General features: G+C 38.9%; 1 protein-coding gene across 2 annotated transcripts in view; it reads left to right on the top strand.

The window, feature by feature from the left end:
- The window catches only part of SPOCK1 (SPARC (osteonectin), cwcv and kazal like domains proteoglycan 1), a 291932-nt gene that overhangs the window by 88758 nt on the left and 184134 nt on the right, over nucleotides 1–19040 (top strand). For both annotated transcript variants that reach the window (XM_065644273.1, XM_065644271.1), the window contains exon 3: nucleotides 7556–7601. In XM_065644273.1, the coding sequence (XP_065500345.1) occupies nucleotides 7556–7601 (46 nt within the window). The remainder of the gene's footprint in view (nucleotides 1–7555; nucleotides 7602–19040) is intronic.

Genomic DNA, 19040 nt, shown 5'->3' with positions numbered 1-19040 from the left:
TGGAAGAGGAAAATACTAAGCAGGCTGCAAAACAGCATTAATAAATATCCCTCCTGGTGATACTTAGAAATTGAAGCTCATGTTGGGTGGGAGGAGCTGGGAATGAAGACTGCCTCTGAGAGGTTATCTGACAGTTCCTGGGGTTATGCCTTTTGTGTATGAGTTTGCTCAGGAAGACTCGGTGCTGGGGTTCGGTGATGCTTGTGTACCCCAAGGGCTCACCAGGTTCAGTGTCATCTTCCCAAACCTCGGGGAGGAAACGGAACTGAGCTCATTCTGAAAGGTGCAAAATAAGGGGGATTTTCTGGGGAGGTTTTCAGCCAGCATCTCTTTTCTGCTTGATTCATACAAATAACTTATAAGCTCGATTAATGCAGCAAAATATAAATATTTATGCACCCATTTAGATAATGTTTGGTTCTATTTATAAACAAGAGCATCTTGTAAGAGCTTCTTTCTGACAAGTAAATAAAGTAAGTATAGGGAGGGTCTGTGTGTTAAATTAACCATGCTTCATTAATTCTTCCAAAATAGCAAATCTTTAGGTAATAACTAAACCAAAAAGTGACAATAGAGTAGGTTTGGTGGGAATAATTTAAATACTTAGACTTCAGGAGAACAAGAAGCTGTTTACTTTCTTAGTTGGTGATGGAAAATAGGATAAATCTTTTTTTACCACTAATTTCAGTTTTTTAACTATATTGTTATTCTAGTGATATGGAGGGTAAAAGGAGAGAAGAGCAGTCACATATCAATGTACTGGCCTTAGGCTCAATTGCTATTTGCTGACTATTCTGACTAACAGGAAACTGTGTCAGACCCAGGTCTAGTTCAAGGTTTGATTTTTGTATGAATTCTGATGAATCTATAGGTTCTGATGAATGGTATTTTTGGTAGTTCTGCTTATAAGGAAGAAAGCTTTTGTGAGCGTTTAAACTAGCACTTTTTAATATGCCCTTTTCATGCTTATTTTACCATATGATTATTCTCTTGATTGACCTTGTTGATGGCGTATCAATATGAGTTGGCTGGATTTGACACCTATGTATTAAAGGATAAAAGAGTATTTTGCTCTTATTAAGAAACAGTAATCTCTCATGCATCCTATGGCAAAATGGATTAAAATAACTTCAAAACGTTTTTCATCTCATCTCTTGATTGCTCAAATCAAAATAATAAAAATGCAATAAAGAACTGAGACTCAAGTCTAGCAATTTATATTTGCTTGTCTAAAATTTTTTTCATTTGTTATGATCATAACTTATTTCTCAGTTAAATTTCCTGAGGGTAAAATCTTGAAGTAGGACTCCATGATGCTAAGTGATGAACAGAGACAGAACTGAAAAGACAACTCCTGTCCCAAGTCTTAGAATTGAATTAGGTCAGGGGTGGCTGGGTGGCTATCCTAGGTGGCGGGAGACTTTATAAGGGGACAGGAAGGAGTCTTGCCAAATGCCTCATCCTGCACCCAGTGAGAACAGAACAGAACTCAAGATTTTCTTAAGAACTGGGCTGGGGCCAGTTTGGCAGGAGTCAGATTTCTTTTCCTGGAACTGGAAGCCGAGTATTTACCTGTGATGTGGGACTCTGAGTCCATCAGCCACCTGGAGTCACAGGACTTGCAGTAAAGCTCCGTACTGTTCCCTTCGGTGTGTTTGTGCTCTGTGAGAGGCACAGGCAGCATCTGGAGTTTGGGGGTCGTGTTTATTCCTGGCTGTGTGCAGAGGCCAAGCCAATACATCACATTTATATAATGCAGGTTTGCGCTCAGGGAGTCAGATCCAGTCTTGGTTTGCAGTATCAGTTCTTCTCTTTTCATGCATGATTTTAGGTGTGCAGAGTCCCTTCAGTTAATTGAAAGATTGACTTAGTCATATGCAGCCACTGAACCATAGGCAAAACCTTTGAAGTGTGAATTCCATGCAAGAGAAAGATATTTTAAAATATTTGTTCATCAAAAATATTTCTTAGTTGGTGCCACCTGTTGTACTGAAGTGGATCCATGCCTGGTTTTGCCTTCCCTTCAAAGTCCATCAAATAAATAGTCTTTTAAGTCAGCTAGGGAAAAAAAAAAAGATTTTCCATTATATCAGGTATGTAACAGATGAATATGTGGAAAAACACTTTCTGGTGTTTTTGTCAAGCCAAAAGGAAATGAAAGTGCTTTTTTTTGTGCTCTACAAGAGAGAAACGTACTGATAGAATGGCATTTGGCTAATAGCGCAGCAGATGAAAACTGGGCCATGACAGCAAAGGTGGCAAGGTCGGCAAAGAAAGAGAGAAAATGATTTCATTTGGAGGTGAAGGTCATCTGAAATAAGTGATTTCACATTTAACAGGCCACCGAGGAGAAAATTGCTGAATGTTAACATATTTTTATATTGTTTTATTTCATTCTTTTTTCTTTTCTCATTTGTAATGCTTACGTATTCAGGAAGTTGAGGTAGGTTTTTCACTTTTAACTTGTAAATATCTATAGAGTGAATAAAAGTATTTACAACAGATCATAATTCATATTATATTTTCAACTCTTATGATCAACTGTTAATATTGTTATACATGAAATGTATTGATACCTGTTAATTATTAATGTGTTAATATTGATTTATTAACATGTTAATATTAAAATGATGTAAAAGTTTCTTATGTTACAGGAGGCATAAGGGTATTTTAGGCGTATTAGTATCCATCCTAGTAGCAGCTCAGAAACATGTAGGTTTCTGTGCAGTCATTTCTGTCAGGAAGGTGTTTTATTGGATGGTAATGCTAAATTTCTTTAATCAAGCTGATCATATTTTTTTAATATATGTATTGAATGATACACACTTGGCAATCAGTGTCATGTTTAGGCACTGTGTATTGCTGGTTTTCTGTTAGAGGAAGTTACAGTGAACTGATGGAATCCATTTGGAGAGTTCTTCCACCTAGCAAAGTGATTTCAGGTTAATGTATAAATTGCAGCACCTTGCCGAGTACTGGCACAAAGCCCTCTCCATTTGTCAAGTCAGAGCTTTAGGTGGTATTTAAATGAGACATAGATTTTCTGCTCAGCCCTATCTACAGGGTGAATTTCACCTTTACAGTGTCATAACCATTGCGTTGTGGTTCTTGCTGGTATCAGTGCTGAAGTGAAACTCTTGTGCTGTGTTTTCTGTTGTCCAGCTGGCACAAGTTATTTTGAACTGCTATTGAGCATGATGTTCTAATGTCTATATAGTCATTATTTACTCCTATAAATAATAATGAGGTTTTTATATTGAAAGTCTCAAAGGTTTTATCTCTTGTACTTTTTAGGGATTTTTCCACATTTTTTTTCTTGTGTATGTTATCATACTGTAGTTTCAGGCATATTCTAAAATAAATGTAGTTTCCAGTTTCAAAAAAGGAATACTAAACAGATTTGCATAAAGGAAAAGGAACAGATTTACAGAAGAGATGGGTGTTTTGTAGTTTTTTTGGTGAGCAAGGTGCATTTTCTGTAAAATATTCCTTTGACACTGAAATTGTGATAAACTCCCTTTCCAATCCTTATTTCAAAACTGGTTCCATATGCCAACTGCATAAGAGTCTTTCTTGGGATTTGAATTATTTAACAGTTTCTGATGCTGAAAACCCAGCAGCAAAGCAACACCTGGGAAAAAATGTAAGCAGGCAAAAAAATAATATTTTGTTGCTGGGAGAAAATTATTCTGCTCAAAAAGCTTAAAGCCCAACACATTCTGAAGAAGTGATTAATGCTTGGTGAATTTCCCTGGTTAAACAGGGAACTGCTGGGCAAACTCAAGTGGAAGAGGAGGGTTTACAAATCATGGAAGGAGGGGCTGGCCACTTGGGAAGAATATAAGGCTGTTGTCAGAGGATGTAGGGAGGCAACTAGGAAAGCTAAGGCCTCCTTAGAGTTAAACCTGGCGAGAGGGGTCAAGGACAACAGGAAGAGGTTCTTCAAATACATGGCAGATAAAACTAACACTAGAGGCAATGTAGGCCCACTGATGAACGGGGTGGGTGCCCTGGTGACAGAAGATACAGAGAAGGCAGAATTACTGAATGCCTTCTTTGTCTCTGTCTACTCTGCCGGAGGCTGTCCTGAGGAGCCCCGTACCCCTGAGGCCCCAGAGGAAGGCAGGGCAATGGAGGAGTCTGCCTCAGTTGATGAGGACTGGGTTAGGGAGCAATTAAGCAATCTGGACATCCATAAATCCATGGGTCCAGATGGGATGCACCCGCGGGTGCTGAGGGAGCTGGCTGAAGTCATTGCTGGACCGCTCTCCATCATCTTTGCCAAGTCTTGGGAAACGGGAGAGGTGCCTGAGGACTGGAGGAAAGCAAATGTCACTCCGGTCTTCAAAAAGGGCAAGAAGGAGGACCCGGGCAACTATAGACCGGTCAGCCTCACCTCCATCCCTGGGAAAGTGATGGAACACCTTATCCTTGGTGCCATCTTAAGACATATCAAGGATAAGAGGGTCATCAGGGACAGTCAGCATGGCTTCACCAAGGGGAAGTCGTGTTTGACCAACCTCATAGCCTTTTATGAAGACGTAACAAGGTGGATTGACGATGGCAGAGCAGTGGATGTGGTCTACCTTGACTTCAGCAAAGCATTTGACACCGTCTCCCACAGCATCCTCACAGCAAAACTGAGGAAGTGTGGACTGGATGATCGGGTAGTGAGGTGGACTGCAAACTGGCTGAAGGAGAGAAGCCAGAGAGTTGTGATCAATGGGGCGGAGTCTGGTTGGAGGCCTGTATCTAGTGGAGTGCCTCAAGGGTCAGTTCTGGGACCAATACTGTTCAATATATTCATCAATGACTTGGATGAGGGAATTGAGTGTACCATCAGCAAGTTTGCTGATGACACCAAGCTGGGAGGAGTGGCTGACACGCCAGAGGGCTGTGCTGCCATCCAGCGAGATCTGGACAGGCTAGAGAGTTGGGCGGGGAAAAATTTAATGAAATATAACAAGGGGAAATGTAGAGTCTTGCATCTGGGCAGGAACAACCCCAGGTTCCAGTATAGGTTGGGGAATGACCTATTAGAGAGCAGTGTAGGGGAAAGAGACCTGGGGGTCCTGGTGGACAGCAGGATGACCATGAGCCAGCACTGTGCCCTTGTGGCCAAGAAGGCCAATGGCATCCTGGGGTGTATTAGAAGGGGGGTGGTTAGTAGGTCGAGAGAGGTTCTCCTTCCCCTCTACTCTGCCCTGGTGAGACCTCATCTGGAATATTGTGTCCAGTTCTGGGCCCCTCAGTTCAAGAAGGACAGGGAACTTCTGGAGAGAGTCCAGCGCAGGGCCACAAAGATGATTAAGGGAGTGGAGCATCTCCCTTATGAGGAAAGGCTGAGGGAGCTGGGTCTCTTTAGCTTGGAGAAGAGGAGACTGAGGGGTGACCTCATTAATGTTTATAAATATATAAAGGGTGGGTGTCACGAGGATGGAGCTAGGCTCTTCTCGGTGACAACCAACAGTAAGACAAGGGGTAATGGGTTCAAGCTGGAACACAAGAGGTTCCACTTAAATGTGAGAAGAAACTTCTTCTCAGTGAGGGTGACAGAACACTGGAACAGGCTGCCCAGGGGGGTTGTGGATTCTCCTTCTCTGGAGACATTCAAAACCCGCCTGGACGCCTTCCTGTGTAACCTCACCTAAGTTTTCCTGCTCTGGCAGGGGGATTGGACTAGATGATCTTTTGAGGTCCCTTCCAATCCCTAACATTCTGTGATTCTGTGATTCTGTGAATTTAGCAGTACATCATAATCAATTACAAACTGTTTTACAACAATGAGGGGGGGGGGGGTTGCATTAACAAAGCTGTGGAATTCAAAGGCGAGTCTGTGGTTCTATTTCTGGTGCCAAACCCCATCCTTCTGAAGAAAAAGTACAGATACTTACGATGTATCTGAAATAAATTATGAATAATAATCTTTGTTGTTATTGTGGAACATTGTCACTGTCCATGAAGTCAGCATAGACACTGAGCAGGAATATACTTGGAGAAAGAAAATACATTTCCTCTGGATAGTCTTGCAGAATTACATCCAGCCCCTTCATTCTGGGGAGCGTTTGCCCGGCCTTGCCTGTCCCCGGTGCAGGCAGAGAGGAGCAGGACAGCAGCCCAGATCTCCATGATGTGTTGGTACCTCTTGCTTCTCCTGCTGGCCACAGCCTTCCGAAAGGATCACACTGCCCAAGGGACATCTCCTGGTCCCCACTCCTCCTGTACCAGCCCCATAGGCTGTTCTGAACCCAGAAAGGAAGACATGCTGGTTTCCAGGTCTCTAAAATGTTCCAGGTTAGTGGGACTGGATATGATGAGAGCATGTGAAATTCAGTGTACTGGAGATAAATGGTAAAAAAAAAAGCCCTATGAAAGAAATAATTTAGGAGTCTCATTCACACCGATTGGTTTTCCCTCCTGGCAGGAAAAAGAAATCTAGGTGTCATTCTGGGCAATATGATAAAGATATTTCTTCAGTGGCAGCCCTCAAGAAATGAATATAGAATACCAGATATCTGAAAAAGAAAATAAAGATTAATATGCAGGAAAAATGTCACAGTATTCTAGAAACCTTCCATGCTTCCTCTCTTCAAATACATTATTCTGTTGTTATCACGTCCTCTCAAAGAAGACACAAGTGAGATATACAGGATATGCTGAGACTAAATATAACGGTTAATCTTGAATCTCAGTTCTTCAGGACTAAGGCTGATGGCACTCTGAAGTGGGGGAAACTTTGCCTTTGGATAAATATTTGCTCAGTACATGGGATACCAGTTGATCCGACACACAGAAGAGTTTTCTGTTCTTTCTGCAGAAAGACTCGTTTGCAACATGTAATCCTTTGGCCAGGTGCTCGAACAGTTCCTACCTTCTCCATTTTAAAGTCCAATCAGACTTCGTAAACCAGAACCACAAGACTCACAGCACAATAATAGCTTTAAGCTTTAAGCACAATAATAGCTTTAATAATAGATTTAAGATGATTTTTAAAATTTAATAGTGGGAACAGTGACAAAAGTATTCACTGCAGGTGCTCCTGGATGTTTTTGAACTTTAAGTATAATGTTTACAATATTATTGCTGTATTTCTGTAAATTCACAATGGTGTGATTGATATGTGTTTAAATGAATATAAGTATTTTAGGGTTTACTTTGCTGACCTTTCACCACACCACAATGGTGTGGATCAAGTTATAATATGTTATTCAAACCATATGCTCTTATCTTTGTTGTTATGTTATCAAAAGTTGTAGCCTGACAAGAAATAATATAGAGTTATCAGAAAACATTTAATGACAGCATACTTTGAAAAATAATCTGGAAGAAAAAGTTGAGGTGCTGAATCCAATGAATTTTTTTATTCTTTACTTTCTAACCTGCATTTGTTACTCTTTAGGACACAACCTGTGGATACTTTTATATGATGTGTGCTAAATGTGTTAGGATCAAAATATGAGCTGATTCATTAGTAGTTTAGTTACGTAAAATTGTGGTGAAAAAAAAAATGATTTATTTTTCCTGAGTTTCCTTTTTTTTTTTCCTCCCCATTTAGGATGATTATTTCAGAAACTGGAATCCAAACAAGCCTTTTGATCAAGGTAAAGTTAGTATGCATTTTGTGGTTGTATTCTGCTATTTTGTGATATCTGCAAACACGTTATGCCTTTCTTCCTCTGTCCCATACGTTAGTCAAGAGTTATATTCATACTTTGATCTCATTCCTGGTTTAGTCACATCATGAGGTGGTTTATATATAAGGGTTTGGCTCATCGTTGTATTTTTCAGCTGTGTGTTTTAATCTACATGATGATAAATGCTTAGAAAGGTTCTCTGTAACCATGAATCTTGGTCTAACGTGCAATTTAAAATGGGTATCTTCATGCGCATTTTCTTTCATGTTAAAAACCTTTGCTAAACAAATTTCCTAAAGGTAAATGACTGCATTTCCTAACACTCAAGGGGCCAATTCTTTGAAGCCAGGTGCAATGTTTGAATTTCAGGGCTGATTTTCAAGATAAGTTTTTATTAGGTATATGCTGCTGATTCAGATACAGATTCTGTAAATGACATTTGTCTCTGAAATTTGTAGGGATTTTAAAAGATGTTATCCTGAAGTCACTTAGAAAGGAATGATTGTATACATGTAACTAGAATGAAAATAAATTTCAGTTATGTAGATCCATTGCACAGTCCTCCTCTGTTTTGGATCCTGCGTTCAAAGTTACGTGGCATTCCAGTAGAGTGTGAGACTTCCATTGCCCTTCAGAATGTGATGATTTTGATCTATAATTGTTGTGATTTAACATTCAGAAAAGGTATTCCCGCAAGTAAACGGCTTACAAATTATTGAGCAGGCAGATAGCTTTTTGTTTTGTGTGGGGTTTGTTTGTTTGTTTGTTTTATTTGTTTTGGTTTGGGTTTGTTTGTTTTTTAAGAAAGAGTTCATGGTGAAACAGTCACAATGTGGCACACAGAGGGAAACAAGTAATTGGAAATTACATGGCCTTCTTCAATTTATCTCTGGTGTCACTTGGATGTAACCAGTGGATGATGGTTAAAAAATAGTAGATAATATCACTATTGCATAGTTGCAGGAGATGCCCAATAATTTAGTTAGTTACTAATTTTTAATAACTGCTTAAAAAAAAGTCATGTTATAGAAGAATATTTTTATGCCTCTAGAAATCAAATATTATGAAATTATATATGCGAATCATACTACAAATGAGTGAATCAGTTAAGAAGGAGAAGGAAAGGCATGAACAAATGAATAAAGGGGTAACTGGATAAATGCCAGGCCAGTGGAGGAGCTGAAACCACAATGGTTTCTTTATTTGCTTTCAATTTGAGCTTTGGCAGCCATTTATTTTACAAAGGAGAGTCATAAAAGGGAGCAGCTTTGCTGATCAGAGATTTGAATCTTCAAAATTGCTGAAGTGTTTAGGAAGAAAATACCCATTGGAAGTCTCTGAAGGTGCTTTTAAAACTTTCACTTTACATCTATTTCTATATTTCATTGCCAAACACGTTCCTTGTATTATCTGTAGGTAGCTCCCAGGAATATCACGTTAGAACTGGAGTATAGATTCTCTGTCTTTATGGAAATGGAACTTCAGTGTCAAAGGAAAGGGAGCAGTGATGTTTGTGTCAAGGCGTATATCCACAGAGAGATTTTCTAAGGCGTTTGAGGAATTTAGGATTACAAATCCTCTTGACGTCAAATGGAACTTATTCTCCTACCACTTTCAGAGGCCTCGTGACCCTCTGTATTCCCAAGAGGAAAAACGAAAAGGTAAATCCTGGCAAAATATTGCAAAAAGATTTTGAACTAGCATGCTCTAAAACGGTCTTGTTCGTTGTGTTACTGAGATGTTTGACTCTGGGCAAACCCACAAGTCGTTTTAGAGAATCTAAAATCACACGTGAATACCTTGAAGCGATACAAACACTCGTACATCTGTTCAACATTCCTGTCTCTTTACAAAGAAAAGAATCGTTTCAGTATAAATTTTCTCCTAGACTAGGAACAGTCTGTTGTCTGAAGGCAGAATGCAGAACTGGGCGATGCAGCCTGAGCCTGATGTGCTGCCTTGCACACAGATCTCTGCGCTGCTTTTGTCTCACGTAAGTCTTACTCATGGATTCTGTTTGGCCAATAGGTCATTCTTTTTGACAAAGAGGTCATTACTCTTGGCTGTGGTAAATTTTACCGACTAGAATGTTAAAATAGCTGTTCATACCCTTCTCAAGAGATTTCTTACACAAAAAAAATTACCTTAGAAAGCTGTTTCTTAGTTTAGTTACATATAACATGTTGTTGTCACCCAAAAAATGGAAAGAAGTTACATCATGTTGCTGCTTTGTGCTTTGTGAATCAGAGACGAGACTTATCTTCAGTTTATAGATATATATTTACACACTTATATATGCCTATACCTATATTTATAGAGAGTGCCATTTAAATAGGAAGTGCTGAGACGAAGGAAGGAAGGAAGGAACACTTTCTTCCTCTCTTCCAGGTGTTTTCCACCATGGGTTTAATTTCTGTCATTTTCCATGCAGAAGAAAAAGAATACTCAGAATTAGTCCTGGACCTTTTATGCTGTGCAAGCTGCCAGAAAATTATGTAATCTGTCTTTAGTCTTTACTTATCCATCCTCCCTGCCCTGATATTTTTTTCCATGTTGTTCCTTTTGGTTTGGGGGCGTTCAAATGCCCCTTATGCTCTTGTATGATTTTGGAGATACAAAACCTTTTATTTTTAAATCTTTGGGGTTCCTGTATCCAAAGAGCCTGTGCAGATCCTGCAGTAAGGAGCCCTAGCTTGCTTATGTGAACTCAGTACCAGCTCGGGGCTCTCACCACACAATTGTTATTTTGAGAGATATCCCCAAAGTGAATTTTAACCTCACAACACCAAGGTTCTACCTACAGTGACTGGAGAGAAGAAACTTCTCCAGTGGGTCAATGAAAACAGGCAGCTGCCTCTCTGCCTGGGTTATACGTGAAATCTGAGTCTAGCATCACTAAACTAAAACTAAATATTATGCATACCCACTCTTTGGGACAGGTCTACGTTTTTTTTAATGCTTAAAATCTACTTCTAAATTCTAAATTTAAAATCATGTTTGCATATTCTAATCGTGTAGTCTTATATGGAAGCCAGATTGTTGAAGCGCCGTGGGAGGGCAGGGGTTTGAAGTAGCTGAAGGTGGCTGCTACCTGCCAGAAGTCATCTCACAAAGGCAGCTGGAGGATTCAGTATGTTTAACAGTTCTAAAAAACAGCAGTAGTCAGAGGTTTTGAAAATCAGTTCTGCTTCTAGGCTTGTATGTCATTTGCATCTTTTGAAGAAGAGTCTGCTGGGTCCAACCACATCTATATTATTTTCTAAATTAAAGCTAGCTTTATTCAGCAGATTGAATTATTTAATTGTGTATTTAAAAACAATAGCAGTACAATCAAGCTGTCTCCTTTCCACTTGCAATGCAGAGAGAAATATCCTCATGTATGTCTGAAGAGAAGAAATATACCCTATTTTGCAAAAAGGCATGCACGACTTTCACTGAAATAAACCCCTAGAGAGTCACATGAGGAATCTTTGCCTAACATGCGTTTTCCAGGGAAGTCAACTTGAATGGTTCATCTGTGTCTCGAAGGGTACTTGAGTGATCGGAATTTATTTTTAGCCTAGCTACAAGCCCAGCTTTTTATTCAGGTTGAACCCAGGAGAAACCAATACAAAGGTGAGCATCTTGCCAACTGAGCCAAGATAACAAGGCGTTCGGACTGCAGAAGGCAGGAGAGCATCTAGCCTGAAAATGATTGCTGGTCATTAATATTGAACTCACTTCTGTCGGAGTTGCAAAAGCCAGAAAGCAGAAAAGTCGAAGGAGCAGGTTAGTCAGGATTTTAAAATATGAATCAAAGAGCTGTGGGGGTTTTTTCTGACAAGGTCATTTGAGAGTTCTTAAGGAGCTTGACAGCAAACTTGACATACTTTTCTAGTCTTCTCCATCTACATTGGAGAAAGAAAAGAGGGAATCAGGGAGAAAGTTTAGCATAATGTTCTCAAGTCAGAGATTTTGGTATGGTAATTAAATGCGTCTGGTATTCTGCACCTGTTCAGACTTGCCATTAAATTAACTCATTAAGACTTTATGTATTATTATAAGTGAAACATGTTAAAAAAATTAATTTGTTATTGAAAATTTCTGCTAAAAGCCACCTCTCAGTAGCTGTAGTAAGTTTTTCTGCAGACAAATAGATGTTACTGATTTTTCTGATAAGATGCACAAATAAAAGTACATTTGGTTACATTTAAGTTTGCTAGAAACAGTTTGGGGTGGTGTCTAATTTGCTTGCCATGTGACTTTTTTTAAAGCATCGTTACCCAGAACATAGGAACTGTGGAAGTAATGGGATGCACTTTGTATTGCAGGTACCTAAGCTCTGAATCCAAAAAATGAGCTTCCATTATTATATACATATATATTCCGTTATTATTTGCAACAAGGCTGTAGAAGGACACAGTAAGAGGGGAAAACCTTGATTCTGTTGCAGCACTGAGCTTTTTCCCAAATCTGTGACCTTTGCTGGTGACAACAATCCTGAGTGTTCCCAGCTGCTGGACCTCTTAGGAAAAGAAGCTCCTGATTATATGTAGTCTGAACTTTCCCCCTTGTCTTCCAGCCTTTGTCTTTATTTTCGCTGTCTTTATTCCCAGTTCTCTTCCCCAGTAGCTGGGAAATCTAGACAGGGATATTACTTCTCTGCGCTTTCATTATCTGGCGGGGGGTGGGCAAATAAAAAAAATTCCAAAATTCCAAAATCCCTCTTCCACTGTACTGTGTGAAAATCTTCATCTGCCTGAATCTGACCTACCAGTGACTGACTCTAATGTCAGAACATGCTCGTGTAGACTCGGCTGTCATTATTAATTACAGACACGAACTCTCTATCATTTCAAAGAATTCCCCTTGAGCACTAACAAAAGTCTGAACTGGCAAAATACCCTCACTTTTGAAGAGGAAACATTGCTTTTGTGTGGATTGTGGCCTCCAGCATAGCATAGCCTGTGACTTTCACAGTCCAGCAGCCCCATGGAAGTGAACTTGTCAAATTTAGAACTTTATATCTAGAGATGGATATATTGGTATTCACGCTTCCTCTCCTTTTGCACTGAATTGTACCTATGTCCTTCCAGTGTCTTAACTGGCAAATCCAGATTGAGAAATGGCTTCCTGCAGCTGTGCAGAATAAAGTTTGCCTGAAACAAAAAGTATGATAATGGGAAGCCTGTGATGCAGGGTGAACATCATAGAACCTGCAATTATTTTTTAACATGTAATTTTCTGTTAGCCCAGTTAAGATGTTCTTTCAGAAAAGCCTGAATAAATTCCTTTCAGAGAGTTGTTTAGTACTGTAGACATCTCTAGCCACAAATATATGTTAGTTTTATAATAAATGTTTTCTATTACTGTGCTTCAGATGGCAGATTTCAATTGAATAACATATTTTGCAATTTATTTTTTGACTGTAGTTGAATTAGTTTTAGAGGCTTATTCATAGGACAACTGCACATGAATTATGTTTGTAAATCTTCAGTAAATCAGTACAATTTTAAAACATGGTAACTGAATCAACAGCAAACAATAGCTGAGATGCAGCACATGAAATATACTGTCTTCCATCAAATGCATTTCAAGCACATATGGCTGCTTATATCCTCCAGGCAGATGCACGTGCCTCTCTTCATGTGCTAGAAGCATAACATTGAATTCCTTATAAGCTTGTAAGCAACCAATTTTCTCATTAAATATGGCATCAGAAGTGACAGTGTTGGGGTCCCTGTCTGTGACTGTATTATGGCTGATGTGCTTTGAACTGCGACAATGATCGATAAGTTGCTTGTCTAGAATTTTATTAGCACTTAGGGAGCACCTGTTGCTTTTGTCAATAATGGTGCTGGCTTTCTTTTAATATCTCTTACTTCATTGACTGTGGAGCAGACATGATTTTTAAAGGGAAATTCATGCCTCCCCATGTTCATCCAGCTCCTATTGAAGTAAATACATTTTTGGGAATATCATATGGCCCAACTTTCCTCCCATTGACATGACTTAGTGAGCAGGGTTCTCCTTCCCTTCGTTTCACATCAGTATATAGGAGTTCATTTTGGGAAACCTACCTAAACCTCTACAATTGAAGTGTGTGTGGAAAATACATGCCTGGAAAGCTGCCTCCTTATTTGCTGTAAGAGAGACCCCAGTGTATTATTCAAACAAGCTGCTTCGGTTTATATTCTTACTTAACAAGGCCAAACCAATCAGGGGCAAAGTCTCCAGCTTTGAAATATTATTTGACTTAAAGATTGGATGGCATAGCAGTAGATTTATACTGCGTGTCAGAGTGCGTTTTAAATCACTAGCCAGTCAGGAGAGTAATTTGTATGGTATTTAAACATGTTTATATGCCTGTGAGTTAATAGCTGATCAGTAACTGCCATTTGATTCTAATTGAAAAACAGGAACTCCTATGGAGAATGAAAGTAAAAGGCAGAGTGACAATGACCATGAAAAGATATAATGCAGAATTTTTAGGAAGAGAAGAATGTCAAAATAAAGACAAGTTATTTCAAAATCAGATTTCAGTAAGCTGAGAATTGGTAAAGCAGAAATTAGAGGAAGAAAAATTAGGATAATTGTCATTTCCTCAATGTAAAGGGTACAAACACAGATTATCCAAAAGCCAAGAGCTTGGTTAATGACAAGGCTCTTAGTGACTTCAGTCGCAAGAAGTTAGGTAAAGAAAGTGCAGCTAGGCTGAACTCTTACAGGAGCCCCAAACTCAGAAAGCCAAGTACAAAATGAGATGTTTGAAAAAGGATTTAAGAATAACAATTTTTCACAAGTGTATTAGAGGGAAGAGAAAAATGAAGAGAAGTGATGCCTCACTGCTCAGTGGAGATCCTTATCTAAAGGCATAGCTGAGAAGGCCACAGCATCGTAACCTGTCTTTGCTTTGGCTTTCACTTGAAAGGTCAGCTGTGACCAGGTGACTGTTGTAAGTAATATCTTGTAAAATTCTGGATTAGGGGAAGAACAGGTTTGAGCAAATTAGATGTTGCAAATCAGCGGGACTTGATCTAAGGTTTTAGTGAATTGGCTGAAATAACTTTAAAGATACAAAAAGTTATCTTTGAAAATTTATGAAATTGTAGAAGACTGGGAAATTATAGGGAATTATATTCCATGAGTTGAGCCTGAAATCCTAAAAAAAAAAAAAGTACTGAAATAAATATTAAAGCAAACATTTGTTAGCATCAGAAGATAAGGGGATGAACAAAGTTGATATGGATGTCAAACTAAGCTAATTTTCTTCTCTGACATTTACCAGCCTTGAGACTCGGGGATAAGCTTGCAGTATCACATACCTTGACTTTAATAAGGCTTTTGACACTGGCTTATGTTACTGTCTTATAAGCAAGTTAAAGATATATTGTCTAAAATAAATAATTACCAGAGGTATACAAAATCAGCTGAAAAACTACATTTTGGTAGTAGTTCTTAATGGTTCAGTGTGAGTCTGGAAGGATAAATTGAATCAGGCTCCTCTGTGATCTGTTTTGGGTCCAGCATTATTCACCGTTTTCATTAAATGGTAGATGTCAAAATTAGTGTGCTTATTAAGTGTAGCACAGCAATAAAATTCACAGTCACCTTAAGAAATTTAAGAAGCGGTCTGAAAAGGAAGGATAAAGTTCAGTCTGGGCAGATGCAAAAGTTCTTAGGTAAGAATAATCATCTGCAAAAAACAGGATGAAAAACAATCTGATGGTAATGAATTTTGAGAAGAAGGGTAGGGGATTACAATGGATTACAAATAGAACATGAGTCAACAATGTCATTCTGTTGCAAAAAAGGCAAATGTTGTACTGGCATGTGTAACTATGAGTAATCCTTCAGCTCTCATCAGTGCCAGTAAGACCTTGGCTGGGATATGTTGTCCAGATTTGAGTAACAGGCTTCTAGAATAGTGTGAATCAACTGGAAAGTACCCAGAGAAAAGTAACAGATATGATCAGAATTGCAGAAAATATGTTCTGTGAAGAAGATAGAAGGACAGGAGCACCTCCTGTAGTGAGAAAACAAACAAAACAACAACAAGAAATACCCAAAACAACCCACAAATCCTATTTTCAAATACCTAAAATTAACTGCAAAGTGGAGGAATTGTTCTCTATCCATTGTGGATACAAAAAAGAGTAATACATTTACATTGCAGCAAAGAAGATTAATTTTACCCTTTATGATGACAGTAATACTTAGCATTGGAAGAGATATTTTAAAAAGGATGTGGAGACTCTGTCTTCGGAGGTATTCTGAAACATGTTACACAAATGTCTTGCAGCTAATGGCACATTGATAGCTGATTCAGCTATGGAGAAAGGGAGTGGTATCGGCATCCTTCCCAGAATTGCCATTTTAGCACTGTGATTCTCTGATTGTATTTCGATTAATGGAAACCAGCTAATTTCAGTGAAAGCACAGAAGAAGTGCTGAAGAAGGTATTTCTTAAATAGATTTCCAGTCAAAGTAAAGAAGGAGAAATAAATGAATCAGTATTCTAGACAGACATTTTGGCACCACCTGAAAAAATAGAGGTTCTTATTTGATGGGCCTAACGTGCATAAACTTCAAGGTAGTTACTAACCATGGTTGTCATGGGCTGGTGAGCCTCCATGAATGTAAACAGGGATTGGCGAAAGGCAACTCATTTTCTCTGCCTGCTTCTCCCTGTCTCACTTACTTTCTAATATAGAGTCAGGAGGACTTCCCGTGGATACTTGGATATTAGTGGGGTTTTTGTCCTGGCAGGAATAAAGGTCAGGATCTAACCCAAAGGGTAAAGATTTGGATGAAAACCAGTTAACTGTTCTCCCTCAATTCATTAGATAAAACATGACAATGCATGTGTATTTAGGAATTAAATCTCCATATTGCTTCAGATTAAACATGTTTGCATAAAATAATACTACTTCTGCTCTAATCTGATTGCTTGCATTCTAGCTTTGCAGTCCTTGGTCATTTGGAAAGTTATTTTAAACTACAAAATGGTGCTAAGCAGTACACAGCAAGATGAATAAAAAAAGTTTTCAGATGTATTCCGATGGTGTTCTGCACTAAAAAGTTCCCTAAGCATATATGTTGAAAACTAAAATCAGTTTGATAAGCATTGTTTAGTCATTTAATCATGTTCTGTCTTCTCTCTATCTGTGTCCTCTGGTTGCGATGTTATGAATGGACCTTGCCATGTGCGTCTTTATCTTGTCAGGTTTTGCTCAACAGTTTTCTTTAAAGGTCTTGTCAACTTTATGTACATTGTCCTTAACATGCCAGGACAGGAAAGCTATATCTGAAGACCAGAATTTGATTTCCACTCTCCTTCTTGAAATCTCTGCTTGAGGATTTGATCTGTTTTATTTAGGGGAGATTAGTAAGCACCATTGTTGTCTTATGTATGTGCATCCTTGCAGTGCCTCTTTAGCTGTACAAGAGGGATGCATGCAGATGAAGTACTGCCCCAAAATCTGGAACTATCATGTTCACATTAACCTCAGGGCAAGACAGTAGAATCAAATCTGTAATATAAGTGGGTTCCATTCCTGGGAGAGCTTTTACACAGGTCAAACCATCTGAAATATCTAAATAAAACCGTGAAAAGCCTTGTTCAAGTAAAGCCATGAAAACTACATATCTATTTGAAAAATACCAGCAGGATCTTAACATGGATGATATATCTTGGTATCAGAAACATAAATATATTGGTCTTGATAGTTTAGATCATAAAGGTCATGAGTTATTTTTCATCTTTAGATACTTCTTCAATAGAACTCCTAAATGGGCCATTGCTGTGTGCTGGGTATAGGCTATGCTTAGTTATTCTCACTCCTAATTGTTTAACTTTGCTTCTGGCTTCATCATTATTCTATTGCAAGAAACGTGACTTGATATTTAGACAAACATTTTTCATTTTCTTTATGGTTCTCTTTCTGAGATGCTTTTGCATACAGTGGCACTTCTAGTATATTTTCCTACAGAAGACTGTGCCAATAACTTTTTCCCAATGCCTATTAATAAATTAAGTATACTGTGGCTTGAGAGAGAGATTGCTATCAGCTGGTGCTCCACTACCTACAAAACATTTTATCTTCTTTCAGTTTCTATTACTTTGCTCTCTGTTGACTTTGTATAGGAAGCCGTCTTCCCTGTTAGCATCATGTGGTGCGTTCGTGTGTAGCGTGCTTGATGTATGGAACTATTGCAAACACTACTGTGGGTATCTTGGCTTTTGAAATTGCATTGAAGATGAACTTTTTGACAGATGGAGCAGTTGATACGATTTGGAAATAGGTTTGTTCGTATCAGTCAGGTACTCTATTTTTCAAAATGAGATGAAGAGGAGGGAGAGGCCACCCATCTAGTGTGAGCAGAGAGCCTGAGCCCAAAAGGAGGAATGCACTTGAGAGCTACATATGCTGCTTTTATAACGATACAACAAACAAATTCCTTTTCGCAGGCTGCACTTTTAAACAGAACATAGTTGCTTAACTTCATGTTACCTGCATAGTTATCCAAAAGCCAAGTGCCTAGCCTGAGATACTTGTCCGTTTTGTCTTTGTAGCTGACACTGAAATAAGTGTTTCAGATTAGGTAGTGTACTGTAAGCCACTTCGAGGTCTAGCGAAGACTAGGTAACTTTTAGAAGGCTAAAGTTAGATGGAACCAGACATTGCACAGATCCTGTCCAGGAAGGCGAGATGCATACGGGGACCTCTCCTAGACACTGTGATCCCAAATTCCCCAGAGAAGTAGAAGTTAAAAGCACAATGGTTGTTAAATTTATGAGGACCCTGTTCCAGCAGGTTATTGTTGTAGATAATTCCATGACCTCATCGATAACATCCCCTCTCAGCCTTTTCTCCAGGCTGAAAGAAGACCTTCCCCCCAGATATCTCCTCCACTGTACGTCTTGGAACTGGCTTGAACCTTCTGGCAGTGTCTCACAAAAGCCACCTCTGTAGCTCCCTCACTGCCCAAATCTTGCCATGCAAACCCAAAATAAGAGTATTGAAGATTGCCCAGCTAAGAATATGGCAAAGCACCAACCAGTCAGCAGGAAAAAAAGTGTCAGGGTAAAGGCTGCAGGAGCTGAAAATTTATGATAGTGTCACTTTTACTGGTTTCTTTTGAGTTGGAAAGGGATGAGGAAGACAGACCTGAGAGAAGTAAAAATGAAGTATGCAGTAGATGATGTTTAACACTTTGAGAAAGAATCAGATAGTTTAATAATGGATTTTCTGTGTGACGGTCCTTTGGCATAGCTGATCTTTACCAGTCCATTAGTATGCTCTCTGTTTTGTCAATCTAGCAAAGAGGAAAGAGTCTTTTGCTTGCTTTTCTGAAAGAACTGGAACTCTGTGATCTCTGTGCAGCTTTTAAATTAAAAATTATTGTTTTGAATTAAAATACTGA

Source organism: Caloenas nicobarica, chromosome 13 (assembly GCF_036013445.1).
Source record: "Caloenas nicobarica isolate bCalNic1 chromosome 13, bCalNic1.hap1, whole genome shotgun sequence".
Taxonomy (NCBI): Eukaryota; Metazoa; Chordata; class Aves; order Columbiformes; family Columbidae; genus Caloenas; species Caloenas nicobarica.
This window is presented reverse-complemented; position numbering and strand designations above follow the sequence as displayed.